This window comes from Chiloscyllium punctatum, chromosome 37 (assembly GCF_047496795.1).
Source record: "Chiloscyllium punctatum isolate Juve2018m chromosome 37, sChiPun1.3, whole genome shotgun sequence".
NCBI classification, from domain to species: domain Eukaryota; kingdom Metazoa; phylum Chordata; class Chondrichthyes; order Orectolobiformes; family Hemiscylliidae; genus Chiloscyllium; species Chiloscyllium punctatum.
This window is the reverse complement of record NC_092775.1, coordinates 55,964,588-55,980,494: the sequence shown is the minus strand read 5'-3', so window position 1 is coordinate 55,980,494 and position 15,907 is coordinate 55,964,588. Positions and strand designations below refer to the sequence as shown.

The 15,907-nt window shown below is 46.6% G+C and overlaps 1 protein-coding gene across 1 annotated transcript; it reads left to right on the top strand.

Annotated features, from left to right (window-relative positions):
• Positions 1 to 13,322: 13,322 nt before the first annotated feature.
• LOC140463232 (beta-1,3-galactosyltransferase 5-like) lies at positions 13,323 to 15,320 on the top strand. The gene is made up of 2 exons (XM_072557017.1): positions 13,323 to 13,410; positions 14,294 to 15,320. The coding sequence occupies exon 2, from the start codon at positions 14,294 to 14,296 to the stop codon at positions 15,230 to 15,232; it is 939 nt and encodes a 312-aa protein (XP_072413118.1). The 5' UTR covers positions 13,323 to 13,410; the 3' UTR covers positions 15,233 to 15,320.
• Positions 15,321 to 15,907: the final 587 nt, after the last annotated feature.

The window sequence follows — 15,907 nt, the reverse complement described above, 5'->3', positions numbered from 1 at the left end:
CAGGAAGGCGGCTAAACCCGAGATTCTACACCTGTAGTATCTCCCACCCACCCTCCTCCTCTAACCTTCTTAACTACTCTGCTTTTTCTTTTAAGGTAAGGATTTTTATTTCTTTACCAGGGACTAGTTAAAAATTTACTTCGTTTTTTTTTGTGTGTGTGTATACATGAAGTCCTTACTTAGGGTAAAAAAAAACTATAGCAGAGAGGTATCAGAAGGTATTCTAACTCATACTTGTACAAAGTAAGTAATTAACTAACTAAGCAGAGATGGCTGGGCAGGTGATGTGCTGTTGCTGTATGATGTGGGAGCTGGCTGATCCCATTGTGAACGGCAGTGACCACATCTGCAGCAAGTGTTGGTTGCTGGAAGAACTCTGGATCAGAGTTGATGATCTGGAATCTGAGCTTCAAACGCTGCGGCACATCCGGGAGGGGGAGAGTTACCTGGACGCTTTGTTTCAGGAGGCAGTCACACCTGGGAGATTAATTAATTCACACTCAGCTAGTGATCAGGCACAAAAGAGTGTGACTGTAAGTGAGGCAGGTAGGGGGACCCAGAGTTCAGGAGTGGAGGAGCCTCAGCCCTTGACATTGTCCAACAGGTACGAGATTCTTGCTCCCTGTTCGGATGAGGAAAAGAGCTCTGGACAGGATGAGCCAACTGACCAAGGCACCATGGTGCAGAAGGCCATTCAAGAGGGGGGAGCTAATAGACAAGTAGTGGTTATAGGGGATTCTATAATTAGGGGGACAGATAGTATCCTTTGCAAGCCGGATCAGGAGTTTCGCATGGTGTGTTGCCTGCCCGGTGCCAGGGTGCGAGATATCTCTGACCGGCTTGAAAGGATATTGGAGCGGGAGGGGGAGGATCCAGTTGTTGTGGTCCACGTTGGTACCAACAACATAGGCAAGACTAGGGTGGAGGACCTGTTTGGGCATTACGAAGCACTAGGCAGGAAATTGAAGCACAGGTCCTCAAGGGTCATAATCTCCGGATTACTGCCCGAGCCACATGCCAATTGGCATAGGGACAAGAAAATTAGGCAAGTAAACACATGGCTAAGGGATTGGTGTGGGAAAGAGGGATTCTACTTCATGGGGCATTGGCATCAGTTTTGGAACAGGGGGGATCTGTACCGTTGGGACGGTCTCCACCTGAACCGATCTGGTACCAATGTTCTCGCGAAGAGGATAAATAGGGTGGTCAGTAGGACTTTAAACTTCTGAGTTGGGGGGAAGGGAAAGTGAAAGCGACAGGGAGTATGGAGGTAAATGGAAAGATAAGCAGCAGGATAGCATGTTTCCAGGCGGATTTAAAATTGAGGCAGACTGAGAATGCAGAAAAAAGCAAGGATAACTTAGGACATATGACTTCCAACATCTCTAATGATAAGGAAGTTAGCATTAAGGCACTTTACCTGAATGCTCGTAGCATTCATAACAAAGCCGATGAACTAATGGCACAGATAATAGTGAATGATTATGATATAGTAGGCATCACAGAGTCTTGGTTACAGGGGGGTCAGGACTGGCAGTTAAACCTCCATGGTTTTTCAACTTACCGAAAAGACAGAGAGGTGGGCAGAGGGGGTGGGGTTGCCTTGTTAGTTAAGAACAAAATTAAATCTATGGTATTGAATGACATAGCGTCGGATGATGTGGAGTCTGTGTGGGTGGAATTGAGGAACCACAAAGGCAAAAAAACCATAATTGGAGTTGTGTATAGACCTCCTAACAGTGGTCAGGACCAGGGACGCAACATGTACCAGGAAATAGAGAAGGCATGTCAGAAAGGCAAGGTTTCATTGATCATGGGAGACTTCAATATGCAGGTGGACTGGGTAAATAATGTTGCTAGTGGATCTAAAGACAGGGAATTCATGGAATGCTTACAGGATGGCTTTTTGGAACAGCTTGTCATGGAGCCCACAAGAGAGCAGGCTATTCTGGACCTACTGCTTTGCAATGAACCAGACTCTATAAAAGATCTTAAAGTAAGGGAACCCTTAGGAAGTAGCGACCATAATATGGTAGAGTTCAGTCTGGAGTTTGAAAGGGAGAAGGCAAAATCGGATGTAATGGTGTTACAGTTGAATAAAGGTAATTATGAGAGCATGAGAAAGGAACTGACTAAAATAGACTGGAAGCAGAGGCTAACCGGGAAGACAGTAGAGCAAAACTGGCAGGAGTTTGTAGGTATAATTGAGGACACTGTACAGAGGTTCATTCCCAAGAAAAGAAAGATTAACCGGGGAGGGATTAGACAACCTTGGCTGACAAAGGAAGTCAGGAAATGTATTAAAGAAAAAGAGAGATCCTATAAAGTGGCTAAGAACAGTGGGAAATCAGAAGATTGGGAAGGATACAAAAGCAAACAGAGGATAACAAAGTGTAATAAGAAATGAGAGGATCAAATATGAAGGTAGGCTAGCCAGTAATATTAGAAATAATAGTAAAAGTTTCTTTCAGTACATAAGAAACAAACGACAGGCAAAAGTAGACATTGGGCCACTTCAAACTGATGCAGGAAGCCTAGTGATGGGAGATAAGGAAATAGCAGGAGAACTTAACAAGTACTTTGCATCAGTTGTCACAGTGAAAGACATGAGTAATATCCCAAAAATTAAAGGGTGTCACGGGGCTGAGTTGAGTATGGTTGCCATTACGAAAGAGATAGTGCTAGAAAAGTTAAAAAGTCTTAAAATTGATAAATCTCCTGGCCCCGATGGGATACACCCTAGAGTTCTGAGAGAAGTGGCTGAGGAAATAGCAGAGGCATTGGTTGAGATCTTTCAAGAGTCACTGGAGTCAGGAAAGGTCCCAGATGATTGGAAGATGGCTGTTGTAACCCCCTTGTTCAAGAAAGGATCAAGGCAAAAGATGGAAAATTATAGGCCAATCAGCTTAACCTCGGTTGTTGGTAAAATTCTAGAATCCATCATTAAGGATGAGGTTTCTAAATTCTTGGAAGAGCAGAGTCTGATTAGAACAAGTCAACATGGATTTAGTAAAGGGAAGTCATGCCTGACAAACCTGTTGGAATTTTTTGAAGAGGTAACAAGTAGGTTAGACCAGGGAAACCCAGTGGATGTGGTCTATCTAGACTTTCAAAAGGCCTTTGATAAGGTGCCACACGGGAGGCTGCTGAGCAAGGTGAGGGCCCATGGTGTTCGAGGTGAGCTGCTGGGATGGATTGAGGATTGGCTGTCTAACAGAAGGCAGAGAGTTGGGATAAAAGGTTTTTTTTCAGAATGGCAGCCGGTGACGAGCGGTGTCCCGCAGGGTTCGGTGCTGGGGCCACAGCTGTTCGCATTATATATTAATGATTTGGATGAGGGAACCGGGGGCATTCTAGCGAAGTTTGCCGATGATACGAAGTTAGGTGGACAGGCAGGTAGTACTGAGGAAGTGGGGAGGCTACAGAAGGATCTAGACAGGTTGGGAGAGTGGTCCAGGAAATGGCTGATGGAATTTAATGTGAGCAAGTGCGAGGTCTTGCACTTTGGCAAAAAGAATAAAAGCATGGACTACTTTCTAAATGGTGAGAAAATTAATAAAGCCAAAGCACAAAGGGATCTGGGAGTGCTAGTCGAGGATTCTCTAAAGGTAAACATGCAGGTTGAGTCTGTGATTAAGAAAGCGAATGCAATGTTGTCTCTTATCTCAAGAGGGTTGGAATATAAAAGCAGAGATGTACTACTAAGACTTTATAAAACTCTGGTTAGGCCCCATTTGGAGTACTGTGTCCAGTTTTGGTCCCCACACCTCAGGAAGGACATACTGGCACTGGAACGTGTCCAGCGGAGATTCACACGGATGATCCCTGGAATGACAGGTCTAGCATATGAGGAACGGCTGAGGATACTGGGATTGTATTCGTTGGAGTTTAGAAGATTAAGGGGAGACTTAATAGAGACGTACAAAATAATACATGGCTTGGAAAAGGTGGATGCTAGGAAATTGTTTCCGTTAGGTGAGGAGACTAGGACCCGTGGACACAGCCTTAGAATTAGAGGGGGTCATTTCAGAACAGAAATGCGGAGACATTTCTTCAGCCAGAGAGTGGTGGGCCTGTGGAATTCATTGCCGCAGAGTGCAGTGGAAGCCGGGACGCTAAATGTCTTCAAGGCCGAGATTGATAGATTCTTGTTGTCTAGAGGAATCAAGGGCTACGGGGAGAACGCTGGTAAGCGGAGCTGAAATGCGCATCAGCCATGATTGAATGGCGGAGTGGACTCGATGGGCCGAATGGCCTTACTTCCACTCCTATGTCTTATGGTCTTATGATCTTATGGTTAGTGAGTCTGATTGACTGTCCTGAATCCCCTGTGATATGGTCATGTTAGTGAGTAGGGACTGACTGTCTGGAACACCCTGTGCCAGGATCATGTTGGTCAGTAGGGATTTACTGTCCTGAACTCCCTGTGACACAGTCATGTTAGTGGGGTGGTATTGACTGTCCTGAACCACGTGTGACAGGGTCATTTGGGGGAATAGGGATTGACTCTCCAGAACTCCCTGTGACTGGCCCATGTTAGTGAGTCGGGATTGACTGTCCTGAATCCCCTGTGAGACGGCCACGTTAGTTAGTACGGATTGACTGTCCTGAACTCCTTGTGACACAGCCATGTTAGTGAGTAGGGATTGACTGCCCTGAACTTTGTGTGACACGGTCATGTCAGTGAGTAGGGATTGACTTTCCTGAATTTCCTGTGATAGGGTCATATTAGTGAGTTGGGATTTACTGTCATGAACTCACTTTGATCGGGTCATTTTCGTGAGTAGGATTTGTCTGTCCTGAACTCCCTGAGACAGGGTCAAGTTGGTGAGTAGGGATTGAGTGGCCTGAACTCCCTGTGACACGGTCATGTTAGTGAGTAGGGACTGACTGTCCTGAACACCCTTTGATATGGTCATGTCAGAGAGTAGGGACTGACTGTCTTAGGACCCCACAGGAAGAGGATCTCAAAGACTGAAGGAACACGACAGCATCGTTTCCTTTTCTTGGGGAATGAGAGCTGGACCATGGAGTCGGTGTGAACTCATTGCTGATAATTTATGTTTTAAACCTGACGTGGAGATGTACTTCATTAAAAAAAATCTGTTGACTCTACAGATATTTTGAAAAAATGAACATCCTTTCCATTTGTATTATATCACACCGGTACCTGGGGAGTATTATGGTGATTTATTAATTCATTCATGGGATGTTGGTGGTTCTGGGTCATCCAGTTTTAATTGCCCAAACCTCACAGCCCTGGAGAGGATGGAGCCTTCACAGACTGCTGCCATGTTTGTGATGAGGAACTCCTGGATTGCCATTAGCCCAGTGATGCAGGACTTTGACCCAGGCCAATGGCGTCGTGTTAATAGAGTTCTAACTCAGTTTGCTGTGAGACTCGGAACAGAACCTGCAAGTGTTGCTCTCCCCATGCATGTTGTAACGTTGGAGTTAGTAGTGGCTAAGGAGGGGCTGAGGACACTTCACGGAACCACAAAAAATGATGTTTGAATTGGGAGCTCCCTTGTTTGCAGCCGTGGGGCTTCTCTCTCTCTCTCTCTCTCCATCTCTCCTGGGAACAGGCCCAATGCCCTGGGGTATTGAGTGGGTCATTCTGCAGGACGTGGAGGAGAAGGGTCAATGAATAAGAGCTACTTTGGGGGGAAAATGAATGAGACTCTGATCACTGGTCAGGAAGGAAATATGGGAAATGGTTGGAAAAGATTCACAACCATTTTCTGCAAGTCCTAAAGCCTCTTTAGAACATAGAATATAGAACAGTACAGCACAGTACAGGCCCTTCGGCCCTCAATGTTGTGGCGACCTTTTATCCTATTCTAAGGTCAAACTAACCTATGTATCCTTCATTTTACTATCATCAATGTGCCTATCCAAGAGTCGCTAATGTATTTGACTCTACAACGACTGCTGGCAGTGCATTCCACACACACCCACCACTCTCTGCATAAAGAACCAACCGCTGACATCTCCCTGAAACCTTTCTCCAACCACCTTAACGTTATGCCCCCTTGTGCTAGCCATTTCTGCCCTGGGGAAAAGTCTCTGACTGTCTACTCTCTCTCTGCCTCTCACCATCTTGTACACCTCGATCAAGTCACCTCTCATCCTTCTTCGCTCCAATGAGAAAAGCCCGGGCTCCCTCAATCTTTCTTCTCCCTTAACCTACCTTCCAGTCCAGGCAGCATCCTGGTAAATGCACCCTCTCTAACACTTCCACAACCTTCCTATAAAGAGGCAACCAGAACAGAACACAGTATTCCAAGTGTGGTCTAACCAGAGTTGCAAAGAACTGCAGCATAATCTTATGGCTTTTAAACACAATTCCCCCTGCTCATGAAAGCCAACACACCATATGCCTTCTTAACAACCCTTTCAACTTGTGGCAACTTTGAGGGATCTATGAACATGGACTCCAAGATCCCTTTGTTCCTCCACACTGCCAAGAATCCTGCCTTTAACCCTGTAATCTGCATTCAAATTTGACCTTCCAAACTGAATCACTTCACACTTTTCCAGGTTGAACTCCATCTGCCACTTCTCAGCCCAGCTCTGCTTCCTTGTCAATGTCCCGTTGCAACCTACAACAGCCCTCCACACTATCCACAACTCCACCAACGTTCATGTCATCAGCAAACTTACTAACCAACTCTTCCACATCCTCATCCAAGTCATTTATAGAACTCACAAAGAGCAGTGGTGCCAGAACAGATCCCTGCAGAACACCACTGGTCACCGAGCTCCAGGCTGAATACTCTCCATCTACCACCATCCTCTGTCTTCTATGGGCCAACCAATTCTGTATTCAGACAGACAGGTTTCCATGTATCCCATGCCTCCTTAACTTTCTGAATGAGCCTACCATGGGGAACTTTATTGAACACCTTGCTAAAATCCACATACACTACATCCACTGTTCTACCTTCATCAGTGTGTTTTGTCACATCCTCAAAGAATTCAGTAAGGTTTGTGAGGCATGACCTGCCCCTCGCAGAGCCATGCTGACCATCTCTAATCAAACTATGGCTTTTGAAGTAATCATAATTCCTGTCTGTCAAAAACCTCGGCAATAATTTGCTCACCACAGACGTAAGACTGACTAGTCTGAAATTCCCAGGATTATCCGAATTCTCTTTCTTGAACAGGGGAATAATATTTGCCACCCTCCAATCATCTACCAGCTAAGATTCAATAAATTGTGTCTCCGTCAACAGAAAGGAGAAGGAGAATTGAAAGCAGGGACAGAAACATGGAGGGAGAGAGAAGACCAAGAGCAGAGGATGGAAACGGTAGAGATAGATTTCGTTTTCAGCCCAGGGACGAGTGAGAGTATTTGAGACCTACATTTTGAACAATGGGAAAACAGGAGAGGAAATAATGTTAGGACATGGGGTAAATCCTACTGCTACCTTAAACCAGACCCACAGAAAAGATCACCTCACCTCATAATCTGTAAAAAAGTATGAGTGACAAAGAACTACAAAATCCCGACATTTAAAGAAAAAAATTAATAATTTATTCTTTAACTCCAAGACAAAAAGAGAACAATGAACAACAACTACCTATCCTGTAATCCACCTTTGTCTGATCAATTTATCTGGATTAGTGGTGCTGGGAGAGCACAGCAGTTCAGGCAGCATCCGAAGAGCAGTAAAATCGACGTTTCGGGTAAAAGCCCTTCATCAGGAATAAAGGCAGTGAGCCTGAAGGGTGGAGAGATAAGCTAGAGGAGGGTGGGGGTGGGGAGAGAGTAGCATAGAGTACAATGGGTGAGTGGGGGAGGGGATGAAGGTGATAGGTCAGGGAGGAGAGGGTGGAGTGGATAGGTGGAAAAGGAGATGGGCAGGTTCGACAAGTCATGGGGACAGTGCTGAGCTGGAAGTTTGGAACTAGGGTGAAGTGGGGGAAGGGAAAAATGAGGAAATTGTCTCTTTGTTGGCTACGTAGAACAGTTGATCTTCCGTAATTACACCGGCACCTCTCCCCACCTCCTCCTCCGCTACATTGATGACTGCATTGGCGCCACCTCGTGCTCCCGCGAGGAGGTTGAGCAATTCATCAACTTCATCAACACATTCCACCCTGACCTTAAATTTACCTGGACCATCTCTGACACCTCCCTCCCCTTCCTGGACCTCTCCATCTCCATTAATGACAACCGACTTGACACTGACATTTTTTACAAACCCACCGACTCCCACAACTACCTGGATTGCACCTCTTCCCACCCTACCTCTTGCAAAAATGCAATCCCGTATTCCCAATTCCTCCGCCTCCGCCGGATCTGTTCCCAGGAGAACCAGTTCCATCACAGAACACACCAGATGACCTCCTTCTTTAGAGACCGCAATTTCCCTTCCCATGTGGTTAAAGATGCCCTCCAACACATCTCGTCCACATCCCGCACCTCCGCCCTCAGACCCCACCCCTCCAACCGTAACAAGGACAGAACTCCCCTGGTGCTCACCTTCCACCCTACCAACCTTCGCATAAACCAAATCATCTGCCAACATTTCCGCCACCTCCAAAAAGACCCCACCACCAGGGATATATTTCCCTCCCCACCCCTTTCCGCCTTCCGCAAAGACCGTTCCCTCCGTGACTACCTGGTCAGGTCCACGCCCCCCCTACAACCCACCCTCCCATCCTGGCACCTTCCCCTGCCACCGCAGGAATCGCAAAAACCTGCGCCCACACCTCCTCCCTCACCTCCATCCAAGGCCCTAAAGGAGCCTTCAACATCCATCAAAGGTTTACCTGCACATCCACTAATATCATTTATTGTATCCGTTGCTCCCGATGCGGTCTCCTCTACATTGGGGAGACTGGGCGCCTCCTAGCAGAGCGCTTTAGGGAACATCTCCGGGACACCCACACCAATCAACCACACCGCCCCGTGGCCCAACATTTCAACTCCCCCTCCCACTCTGCCGAGGACATGAAGGTCCTGGGCCTCCTTCACTGCTGCTCCCTCACCACCAGACGCCTGGAGGAAGAACGCCTCATCTTCCACCTCGGAACACTTCAACCCCAGGGCATCAATGTGGACTTCAACAGTTTCCTCATTTCCCCTTCCCCCACCTCACCCTTGTTCCAAACTTCCAGCTCAGCACTGTCCCCATGACTTGTCCGGACTTGTCCTACCTGCCTATCTCCTTTTCCACCTATCCACTTCACCCTCTCCTCCTTGACCTATCACCTTCATCCCCTCCCCCACTCACCCATTGTACTCTGTGCTACTCTCTCCCCACCCCCACCCTCCTCTAGCTTATCTCTCCACCCTTCAGGCTCACTGCCTTTATTCCTGATGAAGGGCTTTTGCCCGAAACGTCAATTTTACTGCTCCTCGGATGCTGCCTGAACTGCTGTGCTCTTCCAGTACCACTAATCCAGAATCTGGTTTCCAGCATCTGCAGTCATTGTTTTTACCTCCCTGATCAATTTATCTACCTCCCACTCTTCAATAATATACCGATCTGATAAACCCACCCACCCAAATAAGACTTACAAAGAATTCAAATTTCGAAACCAGTCAACTGTGCCGATTCTCCTCTAAATCTTCCTCTGAACATTCTTCTGGGTCTTTCCTTCGGTCTTCTGTTGCACAGATTTTATATGAACAGCTACCTCTTGGAGAGTGAGTCTGCAGGCTGTCTGTGTTGGTGCTCTTGGTCACTCTGGCTAACTGTTCAAAATGCCCAAGTTTTAGACCCGAAAACATCAGATTGTCTCATTGGTTCAATGTCGTCAAAACAGTAAAATTCAAATTCGATTCGATTTTGGCACCTTGGAGCAAAATTTAAACTGATTGGCCAAATTCAAATTAGTTGTGAACCAAATCAATTCAGGGTTCCAGGTATTTGGATCACAGCCAGATGTTACATTTGTGAAACTTTCAGCACACTCTGTACTTGTTAAGTCCTTGCCAGCTATCTCTCTCTGTCTCTCTCTCTGTCTCTCTCTCTGTCTCTCTCTGTCTCTGTCTCTCTCTCTGTCTCTCTCTGTCTCTCTCTGTCTCTCTCTCTCTCTCTGTCACTCTCTCTCTCTCTCTCTGTCTCTCTCTCTCTCTCAAAGGTACGGTATACACCTAGGCCTTCATAATAATAGGAACTCAAATTGTGTTTTGAATTTTCACTCTTTACTGAGAGTGATGATATTTGTAAACTTCTTTTGTAGGGGATTTCAAATAGAAGAATTCCAGAGGAGAATCTCAAACCAATTATCATTAAGATCTGACAGATTTGTCATGAACTGAATATGACGAATGTTTGAGATGAAGGGAGATCTGTTACCCAGTTGCAGGGACGCTGGCCACCATGAAGAAAACATGGAAAGGTAGCAACTGCGCAAAATAATTCTATTCTGTGTTTCAGCTGGAAATACAGCAGCATAGACACATTGTGGAAAGGTCACTCCTTTACTCCACCTGTGGGAAAGGATCAATTAATCCTCATTTTTTGGATAATAGCAAGTTCACAATATGGAAAACTATTCCCCTGCACTATGTGTGGGAAGGAAGTTAGTTAATCATCCAAACTTCTCATGCATCGGTGTATTCACCCAAGGGATTGGCTGTTTCACCTGTTACGAGTGTGGAAAGGGATTCATAGCTTCACTCCACCTTCTGAAGGACCAGAGTGTTCACACCAGGAGAAAGCCATTTGCCTGCTCTTGGTTTGGGAAGGAATTTGCCAACGAGGTAAAGAAAGAAAAAATGATGTGAGGGATGAGTGGAACTTGCAGACAGCTGAGGGAAAGGACAGCAGTGTTTGGATGAGCTGAAATTTCAGCAGGCAGAGGGCAGTCAGACCAGACAAGCAGAATCATTTATCCAATTGTATAGAATTCAGAGAGTGTGGAAGCAGGCCATTCAGCCCAACAAGTCCACAATAACGATCTGAAAAGCATACCACCCAGACCCATCCCCCTATCCTTCCTCTGTAATCTCACATTTCCTATGGTGTATGCACCTCGCCTACACACTGAAAAATTTAACATGGTCAATCCATCTAACTTGCACAGCATTACACTGTGGGTGGAAACCAGAGCAGCCAGTGGAAAACCATACAGTATTGAGGAGAGTGCACAAACTCCACAGGGACACTGTCCGACAGTGGAATTGGACCCAGGTCACAGGTGCTATGACATAGCAGTGCTAACCACTGAGCCACCAGGCCACCTCAGAGGCCAGCACAGAACATTGAGAGGCTCTATAGAGATGATGCCAAAGACGAGGTGGTAATTAGCAACATCAGAGAAAATGCTGGAAAATCTCAGCAGGTCTGGCAGCATCTGTAAGGAGAGAAAAGAGCTGACATTTTGAGTCTAACTGACCCTTTCTCTCCTTACAGATGCTGCCAGACCTGCTGAGATTTTCCAGCATTTTCTCTTTTGGTTTCAGATTCCAGCATCCGCAGTAATTTGCTTTTATCAACATCACCTGTCTTTGATTCTCCAAATGCCTGACTGTTTCTCTCTGCTTCTCTCTCTGTAATGTGGAGATGCTGGTGTTGGACTGGGGTGGACAAAGTTAAAAATCACACAACACCAGGTTATAGTCCAACAGGTTCATTTGGAAGTACAAGCTTTTGGAGCACAGATGGCTGTGGAGCAGGATCATAAGATGCAGAATTTTTGGCAAAAGATCTCAGTGTTATGCAACTGGCTCGATATTTTGAACAAACGGAGATTGCTGTTCAGTTTTTCATCTTTTCGAATGGGTTGCAGGATTCGGTTCAGTAATATGTAAATCCCAGAACTTCTCTCAAATTACATTCTCGAGATAACATTAGGTTTTATAAAAAAAAGTGACACCTCAGCTCAGGCAATTCATTAAAGGTGTGAGGTTAGAGTCTGTCTGTATCCCAATCTTGAGTCAGACTGGTTCTATTTCCAAATTAGGAATTTATAAAATGTTACATGGATTGACTGCCTGCAGGTTGTGTGTTTTTTGATCAAAATACAATGTATCTGCAAATGCAAATTCACCTCATAGACTTGTCTGTGTGTGGGAATGCAGTGGGGGGGGGGGGGGGGGGAGAGAGAGAGAGAGAGACAGACAGAGAGAGGGAGAGAGAGAGTCTGTATGTGTGTGTGTGTGCCTGAGAGACAGTGTGTGCAGGGTCTGTGTGAGTATGTAAGTGTGTGTGTGCGTGTGTGTGTGCATGGGAGAGGGTCTGTGTGAGTGTGTAAGACAATGTGTGTGTGAGAGTGTATAGTGCAGAGGGGTCACCTGTAGTATGACATGAACCCAAGATCCTGGTTGAGGCTATCTTCATTGGTACTGAACTTGGCTATCGGCCTCTGCTCGACCACCCTGCATTGTTGTGGTGAGAATTTGCATTTGCAGAATTATATTTGCACATACATTCTATTTTGTTCAAAAAGCACACAACCTGTAGGCAATCAGTCTGTGTAACATGTTACAAATTCCTACTTTGGAAATTGACCCAGTCTGATTCAAGATTAGGACACAGCCAGATTCTAAGCTTTCACCTTTAATACATTGTCTGAGCTGTGATTCTTATAAAACATTAAGTTATTTCTAGAATGTGAATTGAGAGAAGTTCTAGGAATTATATATTAAAGAACTGAAACCTGCAAACCATTCTAAAAGATGAAAAATTTAACAGCAATCTAGGTTTGTTCAAAATATTGTATCAGATGCATGTACAACATTGTGATCTTTTGTTCTAAGCCTGCATATTATGGTCCTGCTCCACAGCTACCTGATGAAGGGGCAGCGCTCAGAAAGCTAGTGCTTCTAAATAAACCTGTTGGACTATAACCTGGTGTTGTGTGACTTTTAACTCTCTCTCTCTCTGCATGTATCTTTCCATCTCTGTCTCTCTCTGTGTGTTTCTCTTATTCTCTGTCTCTCCTCTTCATCCTTCCCGCTGCCTGTTGCTCACTTTGTCTGTCTGTCTGTCAGTCTCTAACTCTTTCTTTCCATCTCTTTCCTGTTATCCCCTTTTTTCTGTCTGTATCTGTCTCTTTCTGTCTCTCCTTATCTGTCTGACCATCTTTTCAGCTTTCTCCCAATCCGTTTCCAGCCATCTATCACCTCGCTGAATGGAACAAGCTGTCACCACCAAGAGCAACACAGCAGAGCCATCAGTTACACCTCAGTGGTCACAGGAAGGCCAGGGCATTGTTCCTGCTGCCCAGCCCTCTCTCTCTCTCTCTCTCTCTCTGTGTCTCTCTCTGACTTTGCTCTCCCTGACATATGGAGGAGGAGTCTGGCCTGATCGATGATCCGTCAGTGTGAAAAGGAGAGAGAAGCAGGATATCCTGGTGCTGGGAATGTTCCCAGAGATTGCAGAGGCCACAGGGACTGTGATCTTCTGGGGTAGCTCTCGCAGTCCTGTGAAAGACTGGTGACATCTGGAGGTATATTGTAATTTGGAGTGAAATGTGAGACAGGTTGTGACTTGCAGCAAGCTCGGAACTGCATCGCCATTCTGGACAAAGTGTCTCTCCTGTGGCCTGAGACCTGCTGCAGACAAAGTTGCACTGTAACTCTGAGAGGGCTGTCCCCCCTCAACCTTTCTGAGTACGCTGTCCAGGAATCAGGTCACCAGTCAAGCTCAGTGTCCTCCAATGTTCCAGGAGTTAACATTGTCATCATCAGCAGGGAAGGGGCAAAGAGCCCAGGAAACTGAGAGTGAGGCCAGTTTGAAGGTGGGAGGAGGGATTGTGAGGTGGGAGTTGGGAAGGTTTGCCAAATTTTGAGGGGACGTGTAAGGATTTTCAGTGTTGAGGTTTGAATCCTTGTTCGACTCCTATGGTTTAACAGGGACTTGCGAAACCTACAATTTTGCAGGAATCAGAGGGTTACCATGTTTTAAATTAGATTCCCTACAGTGTGAAAACAGGCCCTTCGGCCCAACAAGTCCACATCGACCCACCCAGACCCATTTCCCTCTGACTAATGCCCCTAACACTACGGGCAATTTAGCATGGCCAATTCACCTGACCTGTACAGGTTTGGACTGTGGGAGGAAACCGGAGCACCCGGAGGAAACCCACACAGACACGGGGAGAATGTGCAAACTCCACACAGAGAGTCACCTGAGGCAGGAATTGAACCCAGGTCCCTGGCACTGTGAGGCAGCAGTGCTAACCACTGTGCCACCGTGCTGCCCAATGTCACCATCTTTTGGGGAAATGAGGTTTCCAAGAGTCTGAGGGAGGTGTGCCCAGTTAATGTGGTCCTTTATCCATTGTCCTCATAATTAATCACATCCTCTCTCCCCCCCCCCACCCCCCCCAGATGTTTCCCAGGAAAGTCCGTTTCCTGTGCTACTGCCTTCTGCTGGTTCTGAGCCTGTCCCTCCTGCTCTCCCGGTGGCTGTTCTCCCCACCACAGCACAGTCGCAAGGAACTGGGAGCCTCCCCGGTGCCCAGACGCGTTTTCCTCGTGAGGCCGGACTCGGAGTGTGATAGGGAGCCTCCCTTCCTTGTGCTTCTAGTGACGACCAGGCCAGAGGAGGTGTTGGAGCGAGCTGCAATCCGGGAGACGTGGGGCACAGAGAGGCACCTCCAGACCGGGCGCATCAGCACATTCTTCCTGCTCGGACACGGGGGCATGTACCAGAGACAGATCCAGCAGGAGAGCCAGTCTCACCGGGATATTCTCCAGGGGGACTTCATTGACACCTATTACAATTTAACAGAGAAGGTGTTGCTGGGTTTGGAATGGGTCCATCGATTCTGTCCTTCAGCCCGTTTCGTCATGAAGACAGACTCGGACATGTTTGTCAACGTCTTCTACCTGAGCCAGCTGCTGAGCAGCAAGAACACCACGGGTTTCTTCAGTGGTCAGCTCATGAGGGACATTCGGCCCATCAGGAGCAAGGCCAACAAATGGTATGTCAGCAAGGAGGAGTTTGCTCCCGCCCTCTATCCCCGCTACTGTTCGGGAACGGGCTATGTCCTCTCCGGCGACATGGCTGGGAAGATCTGGGCCGTCTCCAAATCCATTCCTCTCCTCAAACTTGAAGATGTTTATGTGGGCCTCTGCTTGACCAAGTTGTTAGTCTCCCCTGTCCCGGTGAGCAGTCGGCGGGTCTTTTTCACCCGTCATGTGCCCTTCTCGGTTTGCCGCTATCATTCCCTTGTCACCTCGCACAGGGTGAGTCCATCTCAGCTGCGTCTGTACTGGAAATCCCTGCAAGAGGCTGAGGTATCAGAGTGCCCTCTGATCCCTTAAGGAAGCTGCCTCAGGCAGGAGATGGTGGTCTAATGGGTTTGTTACTAGGTTAGCGAGCTCCGGGCTAATGACCTGGTTAACCCTGTGGGCTGGGGGTGTCATAATCAGAAAGATCTACAACATGGGAAAAGGCTGATTACATCTCTGCCTACCAAAAGTAACTGTAAATCTATTCTATTTTCATCTTCTGGCACTTTGCCTCCAGCCATGTATGCCTTGGTATCACAAGCACATCTCTAAATACAATTTAAATTTTGACTGTTTCTGCCTCTATCCTCCTTACAGTCTAGATTACCACCACCTTCAGGAGAAAAAGTATTTTTAAAAAACATCTGTTCTAATTCCTTTGGTTTAAATCAATGCCCCTGTCACTGATACTGCATACCCCAACAAGGGGGAACATTTCTTCCTGATTACCCTATCTATGCCCCTAATAATTTCGATCATGTCCCCTCGCAACCTTGTCTGCTCGAAGGAATCTCCCTTCATAACTCAAGCTCTCCAACTCAGGTGATGTCCTGGAAAATTTACACTCCATTCTCTCTGTTGCTATCACATCCCTCCTATAACATGTATTACTGAGCTGCAAACAATACTGTGGCCTAACCAATGTTTCATTCAGATTCAGTATAACTTCCCTGCTTTTAAACTCTGTGCCTCAGCACCAGTGGAGTG